At 36.5% G+C, this 26,694-nt stretch overlaps 4 protein-coding genes across 4 annotated transcripts; 2 read left to right on the plus strand and 2 right to left on the minus strand.

The window, feature by feature from the left end:
• Window positions 1-451: 451 nt before the first annotated feature.
• On the plus strand, window positions 452-7,348 carry MONOS_12934 (uncharacterized protein; the record flags this gene model as incomplete). Its single annotated transcript, XM_067865597.1, has 2 exons — window positions 452-4,151; window positions 4,281-7,348. The coding sequence occupies 2 exons, from the start codon at window positions 452-454 to the stop codon at window positions 7,346-7,348; spliced, it is 6,768 nt and encodes a 2,255-aa protein (XP_067734319.1).
• A 3,408-nt stretch (window positions 7,349-10,756) lies between these two features.
• MONOS_12935 (uncharacterized protein) lies at window positions 10,757-14,692 on the plus strand (the record flags this gene model as incomplete). The annotated part of the gene is made up of 2 exons (XM_067865598.1): window positions 10,757-11,004; window positions 11,203-14,692. The coding sequence occupies 2 exons, from the start codon at window positions 10,757-10,759 to the stop codon at window positions 14,117-14,119; spliced, it is 3,165 nt and encodes a 1,054-aa protein (XP_067734320.1). The 3' UTR covers window positions 14,120-14,692.
• Window positions 14,693-22,687: 7,995 nt separating this feature from the next.
• Window positions 22,688-25,443, minus strand: MONOS_6579 (uncharacterized protein; the record flags this gene model as incomplete). Its single annotated transcript, XM_067876820.1, has 6 exons — window positions 22,688-23,865; window positions 24,001-24,132; window positions 24,239-24,811; window positions 24,858-25,081; window positions 25,145-25,394; window positions 25,438-25,443. 6 exons carry the CDS (start codon window positions 25,441-25,443, stop codon window positions 22,819-22,821), a joined length of 2,232 nt encoding a protein of 743 aa, XP_067734321.1. The 3' UTR covers window positions 22,688-22,818.
• A 34-nt stretch (window positions 25,444-25,477) lies between these two features.
• MONOS_6580 (uncharacterized protein) lies at window positions 25,478-26,659 on the minus strand (the record flags this gene model as incomplete). The annotated part of the gene is made up of 3 exons (XM_067876822.1): window positions 25,478-26,249; window positions 26,317-26,501; window positions 26,627-26,659. The coding sequence occupies 3 exons, from the start codon at window positions 26,657-26,659 to the stop codon at window positions 25,883-25,885; spliced, it is 585 nt and encodes a 194-aa protein (XP_067734322.1). The 3' UTR covers window positions 25,478-25,882.
• Between the last annotated feature and the right edge of the window lie 35 nt (window positions 26,660-26,694).

Raw genomic sequence — 26,694 nt, forward strand, 5'->3', positions numbered from 1 at the left:
GTTGATAAAGCAAAAAGATGAAACAAACAAATAAATAAAAGGCTATAATGCATTTTTTAAAAGAGATTATTGCGTTTGTGCATGTTATTCCCATTATTAAATATTTATAAAAATTAATTCATAAAACAAGTATTTTTTGTATGTCAGGAACAGACGATGAACGAAGATCAATTGGGGGATCTTCAGTTAGTTCTATATCTACAGGAGCGCTCGGAGTTGTGAAGTTCAGTACAATTGATGAATGGTTTGTATTTTCTATTTATTATGTTTTTGTAAGTTGCAGGCCTTTTATTTTTCTGTATCCTCACAAAAATCAGGATTTTTAATATTTTTTATCAATATCATAAGGTTTTTAACAGTCATACATTCGTATATATTTGCTAAATTGCTAAATATTTATTAACAGGAAGTACCAATTTCAAATACGTTTTGGATCATTTCATCTGTTGTTATGCTACTCCAATGGATCGGACTTAGTTACCGCACTTGCTGTTTCCCAGTGATTCCTGCAGTGGATCAATATCTTCGTGATTTTTTTCGATATCTTGATTTTTCTATTTGTTGGAGCTCGTTTCCTTTCAAACTTGTAACGTCCATACTGTTTTATTTACTCATGCTTTTTGATGTGATTGTTTATTTTTTTATCCGGGTCTTTTCAAAGCATGAGTGGGATATTCTTGATACGATGAAACGGCTGCTTTTTGTGTACAAAATGAATCTTTCTACAATATTTTTTATTCCTATAATGAACATCACAATGGGATCATGGCTATGCATTTTTGCTGGAAGCAAAGAAAACTGCGAAACCGGAGACATTTTGCTTGTTGTTTTCTCTTCAATTTTTTTCATATTGTTCACAATTATAAAACTATTCTTCAGATCATTTATCCATTCAATGAACATCTCTCGCAATCACATATTTAGCTGTCAATCCGGATCTTTTTTCCCAATACAGTACATATTATTAATTATTTTGACACTCATAGCTGCAGTGATGGATCAGCTGAAATCAAAAGGAATGGCAGTGGGAACAATTGGACTAATAATCTTTTTGATACTCACAGCTGCGTCTGTGATAAGACAGCCGTTCTTTACCATCCTCTCTAACCAGCTCATTTCCGCAACCAGCGGTGTCGCGGCCTTGTTTTTCCTGCTTGAGATCATCGTGTCAGTAGCTCTCCCGCCAGCAAGCTTCACACCCTCAATCTGCTCCACTGTAGTGTTCTTGGCTGTCTCAGTCATCCTCGCTGCAGGCGTGTGGCTGGGCCTGTGGGTGCTCACGCGGAAGGTGGGGATGTCGATGTGGGCGATGCGGCCTGGAGAAGAGGTGCCTTCTTTCCAGGCGAAGAAGGCGAAGAACAAACACAGCACTGCAGACACAGGACGAGGAGACCGCGAGCCGCTGCTGCAGAAAGGAGCACCAGAGGCAAGCTTCTCTCCCACGCTGGGCGGAGCAGCAACGACTCCTTCAGTGCAATTTCCCGCTTCTTCTTCTTCAGCGTTTTCTACTGGCTTTAATAACACAAATGATCCTCTGCTTGCCGCTTCTTCTTCTTCTGCTTCTGCTTCTTCTGCCTCTGCTCTGTCACTCACAAACAGTTCGAATTCCCTCATGCCTATGCAGCAGCAGCCAGCAGCAATATCAACAGCAATGACTTCTTCTTCTTCTTCTCTTTCATCAACAGCCCTCTCTCTCTCACCCACCTCTGCCTGCTCCTCAACCCCTCTCCCAGTCATCCAGCCGCCCGAGATGCGCTCCTCCACATCGCCCACCCTCGGCTCTCCTCTTCTGATGGGCTCTCCTCCGCCCCATGTGGTGCCTTCCACGCCATTCCACATGCCTCCCCAGCAGCAGGCTGTCTTGTCCCCTCGCTATCCTTCCACTCCGCACGGACAGCCTCCTCAATCTTCTGCGTCTTTAGCTTCAACGATGTCTTCTTCACTGTCAACGTCATCATCATCATCATCATCTTCTTCTTCTTCTTCTTCTTCTTCTTCTGCCTCCTCTTCTTCCTCTTCTTCCTCTTCCTCTCCATCCAAAACAGGCTCTGGATCCTCGAACGCAATTCCTTGCCAGCTGCCAAAGTACAGCAGTCCCCACGAGATTCAGTGCGCTATCCGCTTTTTGACTGACCGCGAGCTGCACAAACGGCCAGAGTGTGTGAAGCTGGGCGAGGACATTGTGAAATACGGCACACGCAAGTTCAACAGCTCGCCGACGATGTGGATCACATCAGCGATGTTTCACCTGAACTTCACAAAGGACGGAAACCGGATGGGCGAGAACCTGCGCAATGCGAAGCAGTGTCTGCCTTCTGTTGGAGAGCGCTGGGTCATCTACTCTCTTTTGAGCGACCTCGAAGCGAATCGCGGCTCGTTGTTTGGGTCGAAGTGTGCTGGTGTCTTTGGCGGCGGGATCACATTCAGCAGCGGGCGGAACAAAGGACGGCTGGCTGGGCTGGGGTGGAGCAGCGGAGGAGGCGCGGGGAGTGCGAGGGGAAGAGGAGAAGGCGGAAGCTTCCAGTCGTCAGCGGCGCTGAGGATCGGCCTGGCGAACGCTCAGAAGCACACTGAGGTGGCGAAGGCGTATCTGAAGCAGGTGTGGACGCTGATGGTGAAGGAGAACCTTGATGTGCAGAAGATCATGCGCTATCTGGAGAAAGCGGTGGAGGCGCGGCAGGCAGCAGACATCGAGTTCACGGGGCTGCTCACGACGAATGCGAATTCGCCCCAAGTGCTGCGTGCGTATGGGATCATGCTGCGGGATGTGGACAGGGACGACGAGACAGCAGAGACGATGTTTATGAACGCGAACCAGCTCGAAGAGGATGAGACGGCCACAGTCAGTGATGGAGAGAGCGGGTCGATCCGCAGCGGGTTCAGCGAAGGCTCAGACGGGTTTGGGAAAGGCGGGGTGGGGATTGGAGGGGGAGGAGGAGGAGGGCTGGGAGGGTTGGGCGGGATGGGAGGAGGCGGAGGAGGAATGGGAGGAGGAAGCGGAGGCAGTATCGACGGGAGCAAAGCCGGGAGTTCGATCAAACGGCGGTCGCTGAAGCTGGGGAAGCGGAAGAAGAAGAACAAGAAGTCGCAGAAGGCGCTGACGATCCACCTGAGCCAGACGAAGCGGAACATCCTGCCGTACTTCCATGGGCTGATCATTGCGTGTGTGGTGGTGGCGCTGGTGGCTGTCTCTGTGATGTTTGCTTTGCAGAACGTGTCGATGTCGAAGAGCAGCAACACGATCGAGATGATCAACACACTCGCCCTGCTGGAGCTGTCCTTCTACGACACAGTGATGTTGCAAATGTACCAGTACTACATCGAGAACGGCTTCTCCCACGCCGACTACCAAATGATCCCCGAACACGAGCGCTTCCACATGCTGCTGCACGAGCTGGTGGAGCAGATGGGGGAGAACCTGAACTCGGCGTATGTGCACACCGAAGACGACTCCGTGTTCGACTTGTACGAGTTCGAGCGGTACCAGCTGGTGTTCATCCAGCGGGACGACAACCAGAACATGGTGAAGGTGATTGGGAAGCCGATCAACGTGATCGACATGGTGAAGACGGCGACGAACCAGGTGTATGACATCCTGGGCGAGTCGGGGGATGTGGATCCTGTTCTGTACATCGCCCTCAGCGACCTCATCTTCGCAACGGTTCCTGTGTTCGGGGTGGACTCGCTGAAGCAGGTGCAGCTGCAGTATGTGAAGGAGAACAGGAGGCTGGAGCAGCTGGTGCACATTGTGAACACGATTGTGGGGTCTGTGGCGATTGTGTCTGTGATCGGCATTCTGATCATTCAGTACTTGATCACCACGATGCACTTGCTCAAGGAGAGGCGCAGGGCGATGACTTCGTTCTTTTCTGCACCCAAAAAACGCATTTTGAAGTTGAAGAAGCGGCTGGAGGACGCCGAGAGGGATGCAGCAGAGCTCGACGAGGACGATCCGTATTCGCAGATGATGGCGATCAACTTGCAGAACATTGATGGAGTGGCGATGGATGGGTCACTGGGAAACAGAGGCAATGAAAGCTCGACAGAGTCTGAGCAGAAGCTGGCTGCATTCTCACCGTCGAGAACACACAACTACTCTCGTTCGTTTCCCAGAAGCACTTCAAAGGGATCGCTGAATGAATTCAGGGGAGGTGTGAAATTTTTTCAATTTGTGAATCTTTTCTTAATTTTTTATTTATTTATTTGTTTATTTTGTTGTAACAACTTATTCTTTATTACACTTGAATTCGCGTTCAATTCTTATTTCTTGTTATTCATAGTCCGCCCACAAGATACAGACCACAGTGCAATGTATCGCGTGAATTCAAAGATGTCTATTTTGTACAACGCCGAAAATACAGCTAATCAGCCGAGCACTTCAGACTTGATAGAAAAAGATGTCATCGACAATCCAGAAATAAATGGCAAGCAACCAGAAAACACTCAAATTAACACAAACGATGGCAGCACCAGCAGCTTCGAAAAGCAATCACCTGATTCTTCACAAGACACCAAGCCAGACAGCAGCGAACGGCCGAACACGAGTCTGACAGAAGGCAACGAGCCATCTCCAGCTTTATCTCATCAACAGCAGCAGCAGCAACAACAACAACAACAACAGGCAATTTCAGTGGCATCCACTGCTCCTCTGTTGCAGTACTCTCAAGTGCAGTCTCCACAGCCTGTGCCTTCGATGCGCAGAGCACATTCAAACACCTCCTTCCAGCCGAAAGTCGACCCCACGTGGAGCACTTACACCAACTCCTCTCTGTTGCTCCCGCCTTCTTCTTCGCCACAAGCTGCAAATGCGACAGCGTCATCATCAACTTCAGCAGCAGCACAGCAGGCGAACAACAACCGCCCTGCCACCTCTTCCTCTTCCATCATCTCATCCTCCCCCACTCCTTCCCAAATGCCCCAGTCGCTGTACATGTTCACTCCACACAGCCAGCTCCAGTATGCTCCCTGGGGACCCATCATCTCTGTCCCGTATGCCGACGGCTCGTCGCAGAGCTTCTATCCGATGCCTTCTCCCATCCTAAACGATCCAGGGACAGTCACACAGACAAGCCCGACTCCTTCGCCTGTGCCTGTCTCTATGTCGATGTCGATGTCTGCATCTATGCCAGGAGGACAGGGAATGAGTGGGAACACCACACCTGGGATCATGGGGCAGGTCAGCTTGTCAGGTTCTGCTTCTCCAGTGCACTTCAGCCCGTACAATCTGTATGCAATGTCTCCGCAGCCTTTGCAGAACGGCAATGGTTCTGCATCGTCTTCTTCATCTTCAGCAAGCACTTCCCTCACACCGCTTCAGCAACAACAGCAGCAGCAGCAACAGCAGATGATGATGATGATGAACCCGACACACGTAAGAGAGCAGTCTATGTCTTCGACTTCGCCTCTTCTCCAGCGCCAGGGGGATAACAGCGATGCGTCCAGCTCCTATCCACCAGCCTCTCTAAGACCGACGTCTGTGCCGCCTGCTTCTTCACAGCCACCTTCCCAGTCACCTGCACCACAACAGCGGCAGCAGTCGTTCATTTCTCCGTCTGCTTCACAGCAGCTCAGTGCGACTGGGTCTGTGACTGATTTAAGGGCGGAGACAAATGCTCCAGCGAAGAAAGAGGCAGCAGGAGGAGGAGGGGGAGGAAGTGGTGGTGGTAGCGGTGGAGGAGGAGAGAAGAAAGCAGAAGAGCTGACACTGGAAGAGCAGGAGGAAGACCAAAGGGCAGAGATAGAGGAGAAAGTGAAGAAGATCAGCGGGATAATTCCCACTTTGTTCTACGTGAGGACGTTTCTGGGTGTGGCGCTTCTGATGGGCTTTGCCATCGCCTTTGCCATTGTGCTGAACAGAACATTGTCGCAGGCGGTGGAGATCGATTCACTAATCTGCTTCTCTCAGTACCGCACAGTGCAGTTGGGGATCATGACGCTCCTTTCGATCAACATTGCTGACCCGGATGTGTTGGATACATCGCCAACGGGTGTGCCGATGATCACGAATGAGCTGTCGACGTATCCTGTCTGGAACGACCAGCGGCACATGTCGAGCGACTGCGACACGGTGAAGCTGATTCTGAACAGGACGATCCAGTTCTTCGACGCTTTACACAGGAAAGTGAAAGAAGGAGGCAAAGTGGGCACACGGGAGTTCATTCTGACAGGAGATGATGCCATCGATGAAACATCCACCTCGCGCACGATCTACTCTGGCTCGCGTCTGTCCGCGCTGATGATGAACTCCCAGGCGTGCTATGAGTACTATCCAGGTGACTGCGACATACCTGACAGAATCTACAACCACAGAGGCGACTTTGCGGGGCTGGAAGGGCTCATCCAGGAGTTCCTGTCGCAGGCGCTGGCACTCACCAACACGTCGTCACAGCCGCCGATGAGCCACACGTCGGTGCAGTTTATGAACACAGCAATGAATTATGACCTCCGCGCAGGCATGAACAACTACTCGACGATCATGGTGCAAGAGTTTATGGAGAAGACAAACAGCAACTTTGTGGGGATGGTGGTGCTGTTCGTGTTCACTGTGATCTTCATGCTCGTGGCATTCTTCCTCTGCCTCATCCCCACCCGCGACACGCTCTTCAAAGTGGCCCTGTGCACCATCAAGATTGCTGACCTCGACCCGTCTGCCGCGTCTTCGCACGATGCCATTGCCGAGTGGAGCGAAGAATACTCGTGTGACGTGCAGCGCTTTGACGACGCACACAAACGTGTTGTGGATGCACTGCGTGAGCTTGTCCAGGGCATCGAGGAGATGGAAGACGGCGGGTTTGGCACGAAGGAAGGAGGGGAAGCGGGGCAGGGCGCAGGAAGCAGTGGCAGTAGTGGTAGTGGAGGAGGAGGAGGAGGGATGGAAGGCGACGAGTTCGAAGACAGCGATTTGCAGAACCGTAAGCGGCTGAAGCAGCTTCTGCGGGCGTTTGTGTTTGGGTTCTTCCGTGTCCTGTCAGACGAGGAGAAGATGATGTCACGTGCAAAAGTGTCGAACTACCACATCAATGCGCACAAGCGGGAGCACATCACGTTCATCAAGCGTGTGCTGCAGTCTTCGCTGCGCATTGCTGTGTCGAAGGTGATTGAGGCAGGCACGGGGGAGATAACAGAGCTGACACAGACGGTGAATATGTGGATGTCTGACCACATGACACACACAGACAGAGAACTGGGCACGCTTCTGGTGGGGAAGACGAGCCAGGGGAGGCTGGAGAAGATCATCGACCTCACTGTGTGGGAGGTACCGCCGTCGTATGTGGCTTTCCTTGACTCCGACAACGCTGACCTGAAAAGCAGAGAGCAGATTGAGAACTTACAAAGAATGCTTGAATGATTAAGAGGAGGGAGAGGGGAATGCTCGAGTGTATGTATGTATGTATGTATGTATGAAAACGTTACACCCTCTTGATATTCAAAGCGGTACTCTAAATTATTTAAAGAACTTCACAACACCACTTCGCAATTCATTTCGTTGGAGATATTTTTTGAAATTATGTTTTTTTTTTGGTGTATGTAAATTATGTTCAATATTTTATTTATTAAAATTTCAATCAACATCTTATGCTCTTGTTTCCCTTCTATCTATGTATTTGAAATTATATTTATTCTTTTAATTGTTTTTTTTTTTTTTTTTTTTTTTTTTTTTTTTTTTTTTTATTTTCATTTTCATTTGGTCATTGTTATGAAACAGTTTGCCAATGTTAAAGATAATATGTTTAAAAAAGATTTGCACAAAATTTATGGATTATTATGCATCAATATTTCTCCTCCACAACTCTATAATGCGTTCATCTTCATCATTTCTCTGTTATCAAAATCATAATCTTAACTCTTGCTCGAAATATCAGTTTCGCTTGTTGAAAGGATAAAATAATTCAAGATCAGCATAATTGGTACTTGTCTGTGCATTTAATAACATTTCCCCCAACAGACTATTAAACCATGAACACACAAAGCTCCCCAATAAAGACTTAAATACAAATCAGTCAGATATTTTTATATTTGAACGCCTAAAGATGCAATATTTCTTGCATCTCTTTAAAATCTTTTGACAAAAGTGTGTTCCACATTTAAAAAAAAGATCTGATAAATTAAGTGAATGAGAAACATGCAAAAGTCACTGTGTAATAATGATCTATCTCATTATATTCTTTGATATATCCATTTCTGAATCTTGATGAATTTGGAAATATTCTCATAAAAAAGTCATCCAATAAGTTTGAATGTTTCTTTGAAAAATATATTCAAATTGATGTTTTCCGATTCTTCATTTGGATCTAATTCAGATTAATTTGCTCCAAATTTCTTGATCAGAGTTCATCTTTCAATAAATAACTGATCTTCCCCTATTCTTGATATTTTGCAGGAATTATCATAATTGATTGAGTTATTGTTATTATTTTTAAGCAAAGTTTCACATTTGAAAAAATCATTAACAATTGTTGTTCTACTGTGATTTCAAAATATTTTGCACTTTTTACAGTTCGCGTCAAAATAGAGCAGCGTCGAATAGTTCAACAATAATAACGAATAATGTTCATTGTAATATTTTAACAATGAAGTCATCTTCAAATATTATCAATGTTGCGATGGAAATTCATTTTTCAATTTCAGTTTTAATTTCCATTGTCGAATTTATTCCTTCAAAAATAAAATTGAAAGAGAGAGAAACGATTTTTATCTGAGTGCTCATTATTTCGATAATTTGAGCTTCTGAGATTGTTGGATGAATGAAGATTTTCTTTCGCATAACTTTATTTCTCAATTATCAGCCTTCGCTTCGATTCCTTTACAGTGAAATAGAAATTTGACGCTTTTGTTCCTCACTCAACACTTAGATTGTATTTGATTCAATATACACATGCGAATTCAACCCATTATTGAAAGGTGTTATACATTAGATCTTTCCAATCGAATTGAAAGAAATAGAATGAGCTTCATGAGAAGAGAGTTTTGGCAGACTTCGAAAACAGCATCAGCAAATATTTCAACATGCAAAACACATGTCAAAGATTTATTAAAATCAATTGCTGAAAGATATTCTTTCAAAGGATCTGTTGTTGCGTTGGTGTTTTCCGAAGAAGGTCAAATATTTTTGAAAAGGTGGTTTGATGAGTTGTGCTCGCCATCAAGTTTCATGCACATTGCTATCTTTCGAACAATTTGCTTCCAACTTTGCCCCGAAATTCGTGAAAGTCAAATTAATGCTCTCTTTGGAGAAATTAGTGTGTTTTCAATGCTATCCTTTAATGACATTGTAAACACATGAATTTCTCCATCTTCTTTATTCTCTTTTTTAGGTTACGGAAACATTGGAACAAAAGCTAAGCACAGAATAGTGAAGTTTCCTGCAATGTTATGCATGTTAAAGATGTGGGCAGCAAAAGAAATAGGAATATTGAAGCATTGCTTGTTTGTTTATTTTCCGCATTAAATTTCTCATGTTTTTAATGCTTGTAAAACTCTTTTTTGTGATTGAAATTGTCAATGATTTCAAATGGATAAATTTGTGCGTCTTTCAACAAATGAAAACAATGAATATAGGTGTATTGCTTCGGATTCCATCATTTATTGCATTGGTAGACTTGAAAATTTTGATAGCATTTCAAAATTAACTTCGAAAATTGTTGAGAAACATCAAAATGCGAAAATCACTCCATTGATCTTCGCTTTCGAAAATATTGAACTTGTAGCGTCTTCTTCTATTGACCCACAAACATTTATTTGCGAAAATAGAAGCCCTTCACAAAGTGCGGAAAATGATGATCCTGAAAAGATCTTCATCAAGACACTACAAACAGCCAAAAGTGGAATCGTTTCAGATAAGTTAGGTCAATCCTCGCATAATTTGCACAAGATTTCAAAATTGCCTCTGGAAGCTTCTTTTGAACAAAATAAATGCAAAACTGAATGCAATATTTTCGAAAAAGTTGTATTGAGATTTACTGTTGATTGCAGAACAAAACAAAAAATACAAGATGGAAAGTGTGTGAGATTACCATCTCAAGTTGCATTATTCAGGCATTTCACTACGCTTGCAAATCTGCTAATTTGGGATACGGCTTCTGTGATCCAGACTGTAGAACCATTAATACTCCCTTTGAAACAATTGAGTTTTGGATCTTCTTGTGAAACCTACGATCAAGAGAAATGCGTTAACTCTCTTCTTGAAGGCAGAAAAAATAGAACAAAATTGAGTATGGGTGTAAGAATTAAAGAACAAAATGATATTTTCAAAACACCGAAGCAAAATGAGCATGTTGGAGGAGATGAAAATTTTTGTTTAAATGATATAGAATCATCTTCAAGCACATTTAAAGGAGGAGGATATATAACATCAAAGCAGCGATGGAACATTAAATTACCAAAGAAAGACTTAAGTAGTTCAGAACGTAAATTGGAGGACTCAACATTAAAAACAAATAATTTCAAAAATTTCGGATTTTCATCGGGAAACGATAAGGTTACAACATCATTTTCTTCACAAAAAGACCAGCAAGGAAAGTGCATGACAAATGAAAATCTTTCGTGTTTTGAAGAAGGAGAAACAATTTATTTTAAAAATCCAGGACTTGATTGCAGAAAATCAGATGATTGTTCTGAAGAATGTGAAGAACATCGAATACTATCAAAAAGATGTTTGGATCAAAAAATTACTGTTCCATTTTCTAATGATGGGAAAAAATTATCAAATGAAGCAAATGCAAATTCGGATCATACGATAAAACGAAATAAATCTCTCATGGACCGTATTAATGAAGTGGGAAAATCTCCATCTCAGCCTTCACTTTGCTCAATTTCGTTGAACATCAGAGAAGATCAGTCAGAAAAACGTAAAGACTCAGAGGAAGCTACAACTTACACATTGCCAAGAATATCAATTTCTTCGCCATCGTCTGATTCATATAAAGAAGAAGTTGGTGATCATCTTGGAGATCTTGAAAGCTATTTACCAAAAAAGAAATCAGATACGAAAATGGACAGTTCATTGTTTGAATTAAATTCTCTTGCAGATCGTCAACTTTCTTTGTCAAATACACTTTGTGAAAAAGGCATTTCTTCTTCTGAAACGAAACGGATCAACGAAATCATGATTAAATATTATTCTCCTTTTTGTTATTCAAACGAAATGACGAGATATTTTTCTTGTTCTCATAAAATGTATTGTCATTACTCATCTGTCATAAGAAAGTGCTACTCAATTCTTCTGAAATCCTCCATGTCATCACATATAGATATTTCAATGCTTATTCAATTGGATGAAAAAGATTCTGCAAAAAGAGATGATTCTGTGCAATATTTGAGTATGAAAGGCGAAAGTGCTGGAATGGAGTTCAAAGAAATTCATACAGATGATAAGACTTCAGATACAGAGAAGCTTCGATTTTTCAAGGAGAATCACTCAACAAATTCAAAGAAGGATTTTGATGAAACAGGTTCGTCGCATTCAAATTCCTCTACTCCACGTGCTTTTGAAGAACTTTCATATTTGAGTGCAAATTCATTTGGAAAAGTTGGTATTGCGAAGCAACCGATATCAAATACAAACAATATTCCAAGCAGATTTTGCTCCTCGAAGGAAGAAGTGGAGAAGCTTATTTCAATACCAAAGGATTCAATTATACCGAACGAAACTTCTCATAATCATTTCGACAAGCATGAAAATCAAAGTGAAAGACAAGGAAACATCAAAAAGAAACAAAAGATTCAAACAAGAACCTCAAACAAAAGTTTTGGCAATCAGCAAGAGAAGAAGTTGTTGTCAAGTCATCGTTTGAATTCATTATCAGATTCATCACTGCCAAAATTTTCTCCAGTCTCAGATTCTTCTTTGCAAAAGGAAGCAGGCCTTTCTTCGAACAAATCATTCTCACATCCTATCAATTCATCAAGACCTCAAGTCCTTGCATCAATTTCGCATGACCCCTTACACCAATCACAATTCACATCTTTATGTACACCTGATAAATCATCCGGTTCGTTTCATAACAGCAATTCTGAGAAGACAACTGAGCCCACTGAAAATTTCAACGATAAACTGATTTCGAACATCTCTGAGATTAGATTGAGACCTTTTATTCCGTCTTGTCGCAAAATGGAGGATGAAGAAAAATCTTCATGCACACTTGATATTCCTGCGTTGACTGACAGAACTGCACCAATTGTTGCACAGAATAAATTGGTTACGGAACATAATTCAGATACACGGAAATACTCAACATTTGATGAGAAAGAATCTTCAGATCATTCTGATAGAAAGTTAAAAGATGATATCATGCCTTCTTCTTTTTTGAAGTTAATTAATTCTCCTAAAAATGAAACTTACAAGCGAAAATCACTGTCTCCTCCACAAGCATCGTTGGATTCATCTCTATCAGAGTCTTCCTCTTCTTCCTCTTCTCCGTCTTATGCTTCTTTGTCTTCAACCTCCACTTCAACAGTTCCATCAAGCTCTTTATCATCTCCTTCTTCCTCATCTTTGACTCCAATTTCCTTCTCCTCTTCGAACACGTCTTGCATTTCTCATCATTGTCACCACCGCCATCGAAACCGTTGCAATTACTATCACCGTAAAAAACACTATCATCTTCATCTTCATCATAGTCATTCAAAACGGAAGCACAAACATGAACATGCAGACCACTCATTGAGAAGCCATAATTTGATCCACCAAATCAAAACTTCATCATATCCATCAACAACTTTTCGAACTCCGCACGTTTCCAAAAGGCTAATAAGTCATGACAAGAATGAAAAGCGATTCAAAACTTTGAATGATTCACAGATTTCTGAAAAAGAAGAAAGTTCTGAGAATACCACTCAGAAGATAAGCTCTGAGATTGTGAATGTTCCACCAGCAGGAGGATCAAATGCTTTTCAAATTGAATCACATGGATGCTTTAAGAGTGCTATGCAATCATCGCATTTGAATATGCAATCACCTACTTTGAGTGGAGGAACGCGAATGATTCGCTCGGCTTCATTTGATGCAAGTTCAAAAACGATTTCACACTCACAACGTGATTATTGCTTGCCTCTTGATCATTCCCCATATGTTCGGAATTCTCAAACTCAGTTTCAATTGCATCCGTTATTGTCTTCTTCACATTTTTCTTCTTCATCTTTTTTGCCTTCAACTTCGACTCTATCTTCACCATTATCGACTGTAAATGTCCCCATTAATGCACAGCTTAATCATTCTCCTTTGCCTCCTCTTCCTCCTCCTTCGCGACAAAGAACTTTTAGCCTTTCATCACCATCAAACAAGCAGCTTCTACAACTCTCGCAAAAGCATTTTGAAAACCAGAGGGATTCAGTGACTTCTCTGCCGAATATGCTTTCCATCGACTCATTTGTATCTCATCCAAATTCGTATGGATTCCAATCCAATTGCAATAGCAGTAGTATTTCAATCATTCCACAGCATTCATCTCCTGAAACATCAAGCTCCGTGGACCATTGCTCCTTCAAATCGCAATTGAATATATTACCTTCTTCAAACACCTCGTCAGTCTTTGAGCAAATGGATGCAGAAAAATGTTCTTCAGATGCTTCTTTTGAAGAATTTCAACACAAGGACAATCTTTGTTCCAATTCTGCTCTTAAGATACCAAACAATGAAAGTGAAGATTGCCCTATTTCTGAGTTTGGTCAAAATCAAACAAGTTTACAGCGTTCAAAAAAGAATGAAATGAAAAAGCCACAAACTGGCATTCAAAATTTCAGTTTTGAATTTCCATCCTTGGATTCGAAGTTGCCTCCATCGTCTTCTGATTTTAAAGCAACCTCGTTTCCGTTAACAGCAATGCATCCTTTTCAAATGAAGAAAACTCATATGATTTTTAAATCACCATATTCTGAAAGTGCTTCAACTATTTATCCTTCCTACGAAGAAACCGATGCAGTAGGATCTTCAGATTATTCAATTTTGAAAGATGACAAAAAAAGTTTTCTCGAAGAAAAGAAAAGAAGTGATTCCAGCGTGGAATTGACTTCTCCATATACACCAATTCTAACTCAAAAAAAACCACATGAACCAACTGCAATTGAAGATCAAATATCTGGTGACTTATTTGATTTGACTCAAGATGAGGGTAGCTTTTAACAAATGGGTCTTTGGTAGTCCAACTTTGTATCGCTAATTATGTTTTTTATCATCTCTGGCTTCTCTTTGATGTGCTGTTTAGAGTCAAAACTATCTGCACTTGATTCTTCACAATTCTGGGTTTAAATTGCGAAATTTTCAGTTTTGATGTTAAAATGTTATGATTTTTTATTCGTATATTGTGCTTCTTCAAAGTTTCATCGTTTAAACTTTTTATAATTTTTTTTTTTCATCTTTTAATTATCTATTTTCAAGATTAACTGAGTTCAAATTGTTCAAGAGTTTTTCGGTTTGGTTATGTATTATTTATTTGTGTTAAGGAATATAATATTCCTGGGATCCGGTAGTTTTCTGTTGGTTTAATTTTATTTCATGAATGGATATAAATTGTTATTTTTGTACATGCATTGATTTCTTTTCAGATAGTATTTATAGTCATGGACAAAACCCGGGATAGGGACAAAACCCAGGAATGTCCAATCAATTGAGGAGTTTTTCAACAATTAACTCCACTTCCTGATTTCTTTTATTATGAATCAACAGAAATTAATATTTATTTGAAGAAAACGTTCATGCAATGTTTTTAAATAATTTCTTCTTGATTGAAGCATGAAACGAGCATTCAAAATCATGACAGAAAAATAACATTCACTGATGTGAGACTGTATCAAAATAATCAAATAAACTGAACAAAATCCAAAAGATAAATAACAAAACAAAATTGAATGAAAAGGAGAGTCACTATAAGCAGAAATAAAATTGTTTTCCCCACTTTGTTTCAGAAACGAGTCTTCGTTGATGATGGTCAATTCAACATTATCTCTCAACAGTTCTTTTTTGTTATCAACGCTTCCTTTGATAATTATTTTCTATACTAAGAAATCAAAAAGAAATTGGATCTTTGAAGACAGAATTGAAAGGACGTTGAATCTCTTTATTGATTAAGGAGAAATCAGCAAACATTCCAAATAAAAGATGCATTTGGATAGAGTTGTTACGAATGAAACATTGGATTTTCTTTATCTTGTCGATCGATTTCGTAATTATCATCAGATTTTCACCAATATATTCCAGTTTCATGAAAATTCAACATCAGATCAGAACTGTTTTTTTTTCTGTTATCATTTCATTTTACAACAAAAAAGCGATGACGAAATGGTTGCAGAAGAGGATGCCAGTAACCCTTTTATGTTTATTGATTTAGGTTTTGACATTTGAAAAACATTGCTTCTTACAATGAATCGTCTAGCCCATCTTTCATAAGTCTCTTGATTTCACTGTTGTTATCCTTGTTTCTGGTTTTTCTTTGCATGATGTGTTTAGCCTGAAAATACAGCATCAAATAAGTTTAAACTAATATTTTAATATAAACCAAACTAAATTAATAATATCTTTCAATGATTATTATTCTGTGAAAAGGAAAAAAGATTTGGAACAGTCTTGTATTTCTTCTTTTTCCTCAATATTGAATTTGTATGGCTTTTCATTATGCTGTGGATCTCTTTCCTTCTTCAATGAAGAGATATGTCGATATAGTGCAGAAGATTGAAGCAAAACAGAAAAAATAATTCTTCTGTGTGAGATATCTTTTCTTTAAAGAAGAAAATTTGAAATTTAAATTTTTGATTTTCATCGACGAAAGTCTAAAGTTGCAAAAACTTATGAAAGTTCCGATAAAGAAGTTAAAGAAAACACAATGACTTTGTGATCCATTCATTTTTTTGAATAAATTCTGAAATTTCATATTTTCAAAAAATGATAGCATCGAAAATTTGAAGAGAAATAGGAAAATGATAGCTATTTTCAATAACAATTTCATCCGCTCATTATTTCTTTTTTGAGTTTTTCAATAGACATTCCCGGGTTTTGTCCCTTTCCCTTGTTTTGTCCATGACTATAAATGCATTTATCTATTTATATTTATATTTATTTGAATATTCTATCATTTGTTTCTATTTTTGAGTTCTCATTTCCACTGCTTTTTCATATGAAATCAAATGAATTTCTTTTTCTAGATTGCTATATTTTATAAGTTACAAACTGTTAGCTTATTAATGTGAAATTTTTTAAAAGGAAATAGTTTTTCATTCTTCATTAATGAATTCTTCAGAGATATTGAAATGTATTCCTTTTTTTCATCAACTATCAATTAATAACTAAAAGAAAAGCTATTTCTTTTTTTTCTTAATTTCAAAATAGATTATTTGAAAAAGAACCATTTATCATTCATAGAATTTGCTTGAAAAGATTGTTAAAGAAAAGAAACAATGAAGGAACAATAAGATAAATATTTTTCTGAGAACCTTTGATACAAATGGATAATTATTTTTGAAATCTTCGTTTTTTCAGGATATTGATAAAAAAATAGATTTATTATTATTCCAAGGAAATTATCTTTCAAATATTTAAGCCATGACAATGTGGAAAAAAGCCAATATAATAGAAAAATTCACTACAAAATTATCTATTAATTCTGTTTTTCTTTTCGATGTTCTTGTATAAAAATCCATGTCAAATTATCAAAACATTATTTATTATTGAATAAATATGATTATTGTTAGTGTTAATAATTGTGGATACTTTCAATAACTGTGGACAGTGGCATATACTCAACAATTGTTGACAGTTGCTTTTTGACAATTGACCTAATTATTTCCTCATAAATACAAACTTATCAGTCATACAAAAATGATACAACTTGCTCTGCAGAATTGAAAAAAATATATTTTTTATTAGAGGGAAAAATCAAAGATACTTTTTCTTGGGGTTTCTCCGAAAAGAAAATATAATTTGTATAATATTTCACTGCATTGGATAAGTTATTAAAACAATTCATATTAATTTGTATTCAATAAGGTTGTGGTTGGGTTTATTATCAAAATGCAACTATCAATGGTCTTTTAGATAATGCTGTTGTTTACAGTTATTGAAAGTGTCCACCATTATTAACACTAACTATATTATTATCATCACTTATTCTGAAAAGAATGATGAAGAGGTTCTGTTTCAAAAAATATTATTTATATGAGATATGGCGGTAAATATGGAACTTTGAGCTTTTTCATTGAAAAATTATGCACTTTTAATTGAATTTTTGTGATCAAAAAATTGGAGAAAATCGGTTCATTTTTTGAAACACGAACGAAAGTTCAAAACAGAATGTTGTGGCATAAATGATACCTGTTTATGGATATGAGAATCGTATTTATTTTGAAATCTGAGAGAGTTTTGAAAAGTTATGAGTGAAAGAATTATTTTGTCCTTTGTGCAAAAAAAGCGTGAAAGTTCATGTTTTCCCCATATTTCTATGAAAAATTTCGAAATATGCTCATTTCTTATGGATTTACGTTCTTCACGAGTCAGACAAGACGAGAGGCAGAAATATTTAGAAAACAATAAATGAATTAAATTTTGTTAAATCGCTTTTGTTGAATTCAATCATAACAGGAAATAATCACGAAGAAATTAATTGCATGAGTTTTCTATCACACGTTTGTGTGCAAAAACATTTCCCCCTTTGTCTCATTCATTTTTCATCGCAAAAAATTACAGCATTATATATATAATAACGTTTATGAAAATTATTTGGGTGATTTTTTCAGTGAAAAATAGATATTTTTTTCAAAATCTTCGAAAATTCTAATTTTCAAATATTAATTTTTAATAAGTCTGAAATGCATTATCAAACTTCGAAAATTGTTGTCTGTTTTGAAAAATATGTTTTTGTGAAGAATTTCCGAAAATAAAGAAATTGACCCAAATATTATATAACAGTCATAAATTATTAATTATTTTTAATCATTTTATTCGAAAAGAGAAATTATCAAAAATCACAATCGGTTATTGTTTCAAAAAGTTGCACATAACCCAATGTGATCATATCCGGTTTCAGTTCTTCACGACATTTCGATTTCATTTTATCGTGAATTTATATCCAAGCTTATCCAGCTAATTCTTCAAACTGTACTAGTCCCACTTGCAGCTCAAATTTTGATTGAAAAAGAATGGGAGCAACAAGTCAACACCATCATGTTATGTTTTCCACAAAAAGAGTATTATGTCACATAAAAAAATAACTCTCATATACGAAAAATCAGGAATAACTAATAAACACCAAAAAATTAATATTGAAAACTTGAAAAAGATTTGGAGAAGAAAAAATTCGAGAGAAGTAAAAATATTATTGATGAACATTCTGAAAACAAAATCTTTTCTCATAATAAAAGCCCAAGAAAAAAGGTTTCTTTTATTTCACATATTTTATGAAGATGTTGATGATAATAAACACACACACACACACACACACGCACAAAAAAAAAAAAAAAAAAAAAATTGAAAAGATAGAGAGCTTATTGTTAATGTTTAATTAATCATTTTTGTTTTTCATTTACAAATACACAATTATTTTTTTTGAAAAACTTTACAAAAATGGGTGATTATTTTTGAAATCATATTTTTCATTCATAATTTTCGGTTCAAAAATTTAACTTGAATATCAAAAAAATATTTTTTGAAAAGTTAAAAGGCTTATTGAAAACACTTTATTCTTTGATACAGTTAAAACACTTGATTTTAAAAACAATTATCATGCTTCTTTTCTTTTGAAATAAAAATATCTTTCGAAAAACCATCAATCTTAGAAAAATCAAAACCCCGAAAAAAGATATGATTTCTAAAATAATCACCCAAATATTTATCATAGATTGGGTTAATAAATCATCCGAACTATAGAACATTTAAGTTTGTAACAAACAATAGATGAATTGCACAATTTTTGTGTAATTTTGAAATTATTGAAAAATTTTGAAATTTGCATATGTTATTTGAAAATAATCTAGTAATTTTGAAATTTCTCAGAAAAATTGAAAATAAGACTGTTATTTTAAGTTTCACCAACAAATTTCAAGTTTAATAAAGATTGTGGGAAGATCTGAATTTTTCCCGAAAATATTTCAGAAATCAAAAATTGCTGTTAATTTATCACAATTATTTTTTAAATATCAAATGAATAATTTTCAGAACATTTAACAACAAATAATACGAAATATATCATTTTTCGTATTTTTGTGATAATTGTTAAGAAAAAATATATTATTTTGCGTTTTATACGATTATTGAAATGTTTCTATGAACAATAAATGATCGTCATTATTCAAAACATTTCAAAATTTCAATATAAAATGGTTAAAAATTACTGATTCGCAAAAATCTCCAGAATACATCAAATATGAAAGAAGAGAGCAAATTAAAACTCAAAAACATTTCAAATATTGATGTTTTGCGCAATAATGAATATTTCAAGGAGAATAAAAATGTTAACGTTGAAGAAAAAATGTCAAAAAAGGAAAGAAAAAATAAAGTTTCATTTTGATAATAAATCAGCATTATGTTTAGCTGATGGGATTGACAAAATCTTCCAAAGATTTATGCAAATTTCGTTGCTTCTTTCTCTTCCTCTTCCTCTTCTTCTTCTTCTTCAGTACGTTCCTCTTCTCTCATGCGCTCAAACGTTCCCAGAGACAGCATTTGCATGGGCATAGGCGTTTTTTCAATGATGAGAAAATTGGAAGAACATCAGCTTGATAACAAAATCTTCTTAGTATCTTTTCAATGAGGCAGTTGTCAGTTCAACTTATGTCAACTCTGCCTCAAGAAAAGAAGTCACCACAGACCAGTTCCTCTTTTCTCTCTTCTTTCAAGCCGTCAAAAATTTCATTTCCACTTCTCAATCATTTGCCAAATTTCTTCTTCTGCTGCATCATCAATTCCTTGATCTCATTTTCGGCTTTTAACAAAATTCGTCGTATATGTCTTCCAAAACCTTCAAAAAAGAAAGAAAAATATCTTCTCATTTCATTTATATTTCTTTAAAATATCTGCTTCTTCCCAATTTTTTTTTGCCAGATATCTTCTTCGGCCTTATCATCAACTTTTGTTTCCCTCTTTTTGCTTTTAACAAGATTCGCCTGATACGCCTTCTAAAGCCTTCAAAATAATTATCTTCGTTTCCTTTCCTTTCATTTATATTTCACGCTCCCTCACTCCTCCATGCGCCCCTTCAATTGCTGTTTTCTGGCTTCTTTAATGCATTTTACATCCTCTCTTTCCATATTCTATAGGCATATATTCGCAGTAAATATACCTGCAAAACAATCTAATTCCATAAAAAAATAATACATGAAAAAGAACATTGAAAAAAGTGGCAAACCGATATCTTTCATGATGATCATTCTTCTCAAACTTTCTTCTCCTCCTCCAAATATCGTTCCTTTCGACCACAAAACCCATCTATCTCGTCTTCGTTTCCTTTCTGCTTCCTCAAAAAAAATCAGCCAAGACCCAATCCTGTATTCTGCTTCCACTCAAATAACTCATCCATCTCCATTCTATAAAAAAAAACCAGCAATGAAGAAGATTCCATCAGAAGAGCCCCTTTCCATCCCTACTCGCTGCATCACATTTTTCTTCTCCACATTTCACCCGAAACAACATCAACGCCCCTACACCACAAAACCTTCACTTCCTGCATCTCCTTCTCCAAATATCCTTTTCCCAATCAAAAATATAAATGCCTCCAATATTTTGCCTCTCTTTGGTGCAAGACACCCTCTCGTGGTCAGCCCCTCATCTCCCTCCATCCCTGTCGCGAATCCGTCCCCACACCCCCAATGCAAAGTGTTGCACCTGATGTTCCTTCTTCCTGTCTTCCTCCGCCTCTTCTTCTATCCCTTGCCCTGCAAATGCAAGGCGCGACCAAATTGTCCATTCAATAAAAATTTTAAATATTTATAAAAAATCTCTCTCACTTTTTTTACTTTCAACCCCACTTCTCTTTCTTATCAAACAAAAATCCACGAAAACTTTTCCTCCTTGCTCTCCCTCATGCGAACCCTCCTCAATATCCCTGCATTTGAAAAAAAAATAATCCCTTTTCCATATCACTCCATTTCCAGTCTAACTCTTGTCCTTCCCTCCAAAGATAATATATTCCACTCACTCCATCCATCTTCTTCCCTTCCGTTCCCTCCTCATCCCACCTTCAACACAACAATTTCCTTTTCTCAAATAATAAACACAATTCCCACACCTTCCAACTCACAAAAATCGAAAAAACAACTCCACAAAAGTTCATCCCAATCCATCTCCTACGCATCCATTTTGCCTCTAAAATCTCACTAAAATACTTCTTTTCCACAAAAAACATTCTTTTATCGCTCCTTTCCCCTTCATAACCCTGCCTCCTCCAAAAACTCAACTCCATCACCCCATACCATAAATCCATCCTTTTGTTATCGCATTGTTTTCATATGCCCGTTCAGCCACAATGCATCGAGTAGGACTTTCTTTTCTTTTGTGGCTCTAATTCGTTATGGAAAATGATCAAGAAATGTCAAATGCTCAGAAACTGTCAACGAAGTGAGACTGTGAGGTTTTAACAAAGGCAGATTGACTAAGTGAAATATTTCCAGTGAAAAGGTTGGGCATTACAAAAGCGATATTTGTTCGATGGAAGATGAAATTGTTCATTTTCATTGATGGATGGCTGTGGAGCATCAATATTTTCAATAGAAATGAAGAATTTTTGACGTATGCATTTTTTTATTATTCAATTGATTGTTATGATGTTTCCATCCGTATCCCCCCCAAAGTCGTGATTCAGACAAATTATTTAAAATGGACAATTTCTTCTTTTCAGACGAGAACAGTGAGGAAGCAAGCCAAATGTTTTCAAACAAATATATTAGAGCTTGAACATATATTGTTACAAATATTTATATGCTTATTTTGGACTCAACATGCTTGATGGATATAAATATGATGAAAATGAATTTTGCGAGAACGAAGAGCTTCTAGATGTGGAAAACTTGTGGACATAAGAGATTTTATTTTAACTTACGATGACGATGAAAAGCTCTGTATGAAGAAAAATATGAAATTGATATTTTGGAAGAAATAAATGATGAGAGAAAAAAATGAAGAAAAACGAGGAAAAAAGGCTGAATATGAAGTTTGAAGACAAACATAAATTAAACTGCTCTTTTATTGAAGCATGAACTTGGAAGAATTTAAGAAAAGATACTGTGCTGTTGAAGGACATCATTGAAACCTTTTTTTTTTTTGATATTTCATTTTCAAATTTCTTTTTTGGAAGAAATCCTGCAAAAAAATATTTGAAATTGTAATGAATATCGTTTATTGTGATTTTTTCCCAATTGTTTATCAAAAAATACAGCGTTTTAAAGTTTTATTTGAATAATCAAAATTAATCACCAAAAAATATCTTTTGAATATCATTTCAACTATTTTTAATTTTAAAAACAGCAGCGCATTTTTCGATAAAATGCTTTGAAAAACTTCTTGAACATGTATAATATATTTTTTCATAGAAAATATTTAGCCACCTGAGTAATTGCAAAATACCCCAAAATTTTCAAAATTTCCATAGACAATTTCAAAATAATTGGGTTATTTTGAAATAACCCAATAATTTTGAAATTTTTTTTATTTCACAATTCATCTAATATAACTCTAAAGGTAAATATTTTATTTCTTGTAAATTAATTTTAAGCAATACATTTATTCGAGTCTTTTTTTTAAAAAAAATATAATAAGATTAATACAAAAATTGTTTATTTCACACTTATTCCCTTTTCATTTTTTTCCAAATATTTTTTTCTATTCTCTTCCTTTTCTAATCTTCATAAAATTTCAGTGTCAATATCTCGCTCACTCATTTCATAATCATCATAACTAACATCATCTTCATCAAAATCTTCATCTTCATCTTTATTCTTATCCATTTCCTTTTCTTCATCATCAATAAATTCTTCTTCTTCTTCTTCTTCTTCTTCATAGTCATCTTCGTCTTCTTCTTCAACTTCATCCTCTTCTTCAAAGTATTCTGTTATTTCATCATCTATTTCTTGTTCTTTTAAAAAGCAGTTAGAAATATGCTGATATAGCTGAAGAGCTTTATGTTTCACAATGGCTGATGAATGATTCATACAGCTTTCAATGGCTTCAAAAGAAGGAGAATCAGCTAATTCCTTCAGCACTTCATTGAATTTCGTGTCGGTTTGACTGCAATAATCATCTGATGCTATCTGATGCATGCATTGATTATTGCATTTGATATGTGCCTTTTCAAGCTCTGAATCAAGAAAAGCCTGCTCAGTTTCAATATTTTCCATTTCTTCTGAATTAAATAATAACGATTCATCTCTATTTGCTTTTTCACTTTGAATGCCTTCAAAGCTTTCAATATCTTTTCCTTCCGTTTGATCTTTTGTCATACTCTCCTTCCATCTTTTAAATCGCTGGAACCTTTTTTCTAAGCCTTGCCTTAATTTCAGTAAAGCATTCATTCTACCGCAATATATGAGCTTTCCAAGTGTGTTGAAGATGATTACTATCAGCTTATTGCTTCTTTTGTTTATATTCTGTAAAAGAAAACAATGCACTTTGCAGGAAATTAACAGATCCAAATCTTTCTTTTTCCCACAACTCACTGCATTCATCAGCCATATCACTTCTTCCTTCAACTGCTCCGACGATGATCTCAAGCAAAATAGATCCGCTGCTTTTTTAATTATTTCTCCATGATTGAATTCCACCACAAAACCTAACTGTTGCTGCGTTCCACCGCAAATGTTTGATAGAACTCGAAGCGATTCGCATATAACTTGTTCTGATCGATCTGATAATAACATAGCCAGCACTTCCACTCCTGCAGAATCAATGATGTTCTTTTTCAATATAAGTATTTCCAACATCAAACATACCATCCATTTTTAAAATAAAACAATAATAGAATAAACAAATATAAAAATTCCGTATAATCATAATTTTTTGAATTTAAAGAAATTAATAACAGTTCATACATCAACACATTCTGGAGTTGAATGACAACAAACGCCAAACATAACTTTCAAAGCTTCTATCTTAACCTTTGTATTATCAGAAATTAAAGCTTCTTCTATTATAACATCGAGTGCAGGTGAGCGACTGATAAACTAGATATTTATTTAAACGCATCAACCAATGAAAATTAAAAAATATTCAAATAAAAAAATTCCATTTTTAAACAAAAAAATCAATTCTTGTTAAAAAAAAGCATACAAGAGCAGAAGCCTCATCAAGATTTGCAAATTTTTGACAACAAAAAAAAGCATTCACTTTCATTGAAGAAGTCAATTTTCTTTTGAATGAATTCGTATCGTCTAATTGTTTTGTTTCGGAAGTCGTTTTATTTGAAGATGAATTAAGTTGTAAGTCGGTGCACGAGCTATTCATTTTCATCTTTTGTTCTTGATCGTTTTCTAGTTCAATTTTCAGATTCTCAATTTCCTTTTTAGCCTCTTCAAGATCAATTTCATCATCATCAGCATCATCTTCTCCATTGTCTGTGTCAGATGATTGTGCAATTAAAAGACATAGAGACGATAGCAAGCATTCAACTGGCTTCAAATCTTGAATATCTTCCATTAAAACTGATGTTAAAAAAAGTGCCCCGTCTATTGTATGATATTCCAAAAACGTGCTCCGCTCATCATCAGCATCCAGACAATCTTGATCTTCGGGCACAAGTTCATCATCAATACAATCTCTAATTTGCTGTCCAATTGTAGTAAGAAGTAACGAGTTTCTCGCCTCTTGAAAATCTATTAATAAGTTTGCCAGGCAACACATCGCCTTAACGAAGAGATGAACAAAAGGAAAAATATCTCGTCATTCACACCTCCCCACGGATTGCATCAGGCGAATCTTTTGAGATGTTCTGTAAAAGAAGTGGTATTACTCCAGCATATGAAAGAGAGTGCGAAATGTGTGAAGAAACGGCAGAAATATTAAAAAATATGCTTAAAACGTGCAACTTTATCGGAATTTCATTATATGTTTGATATACAACTAAAAGTAAAGAAATGATGTCATAAGACACAAATTTGTCCAAAACAGAATCTCCTAGAATGAATTCAAGTCAAAATATATTTGATCAAAGATGACTTTCAAGACAAAAAAGCAGACCTATGATTGAAATTGAACGAAGAACAGACAATCCATCAATGATTTCCGAAATATTTGATGAATGTAACAATTCAAAAACTTTTGATATTGCAAAATCGACATTTAGATCCTCGACAAGAGCGCCATTAGCAGCTTGTCTTCTTTTTGTTAACGCATCTTCTTGTCTTTTCTTTCTCAAAGCTAAAGTGCTATATCCGAATCGCTTTTTGGATTTTCGTGGGAAATCATTTGCATTTAAATTTACGTACCTCTGAAAAAAACGATCTACACCCGTGGAAAAAGTGAAAGAAGACATTCATGAAAATTGATCAATCACCAAAAAATATTATATAATTGAATTGAACAATGATTTTTATTCATTTGTTGAAATGAAGAATTTTGAAAAAAAATCTTTCTTTCTTATCTTTTTTTGTTTCCTTTAAAAAATAATAAATGCAGAAATATTGATTCATATCATGTTATTCTTCAAGAATAAATATTTTGAATTCATCAAAAATCCATTTTACAAATGCAATTCATTATTTTGATACTCTACGAAGTATTTGTCCTTTTACCCATAAAGGAAAACATTGATATTATGTAATCGATGGACAAAATCATGATTTCGCACAAACACATCTCGAAAAAGCTGTGGCTCAGATCATTTCATTTCAAAGTGATAAAAAATATTTTTATTTGAACTCCTTTACGAACTATTTGCTTTTCAATGATGATCTATCAAATATACTCAGGATCTTTTCATTGAGTAGTTGGTGTCATTGTTGGATCAAACGGAATGTACGTTGGAACATACCGTTTGTTTGTCAGACCTTTCTTTTTTAAACTCTTTTTCTCTTTTTGCTTTGAACTTTTCATATCATTCTCCATTTTCATGAGCAGTTCTTGGTAGCGAGTTGCAATGGGAGGAGCGGATTTTCTTTCTTCCTTTTTTTTGCCTTTATTTTGAATGGAATAATTCATCAAAGATTCATTAAATCTTGTTGTTGTTGTTGTTGAATCGGAGATATCTTCCTTCGATGCATATGACCGACTCTCAAACGATGAGTCTTTTTTATCTTCCGAAAAAATTTTTGTGTCTGTCAAAAGAAAAGCAGGCTCCTCAATTCTTAAAAACGGTCAATAACAGTGGAAAAAAAATTCTAAACGGTACATATTTCAATGAATGGTCAAACGTTGGGTCCAAATGTCCTTTTTCTTCATAACTCAGTAAGTCTCTGACTTGTTTCGTTGCTTCATCCAATTGGCTCAATACATTTGTCCATTTTTCTTCTTCTAATTTCAATGATTTATACATCTCCTGAAGTGCATGCCCAATTTTGAAATCTTCAAAATATTGTCCAAACTCAGATTTAAACAACTTTTAAGTTTGAAAAATCATAATATATGAAGCAAAATAATTACAGTTTTTTTTTTTTGAAAATTTGAATTATTAACGAAGCGATAAATCTTTAATTTCATTCTTGATAAAAACTTCTTCCAAACTTGAATCACTTCTTTCCAATCGTTTATTTCCATTTGATGAAGGTTCGTAACTAAGTTTTGACAGAAAC

The sequence above is a fragment of the Monocercomonoides exilis genome (assembly GCF_001643675.1).
Source record: "Monocercomonoides exilis strain PA203 chromosome Unknown scaffold5-2102611, whole genome shotgun sequence".
Classification (NCBI taxonomy): domain Eukaryota; phylum Preaxostyla; order Oxymonadida; family Polymastigidae; genus Monocercomonoides; species Monocercomonoides exilis.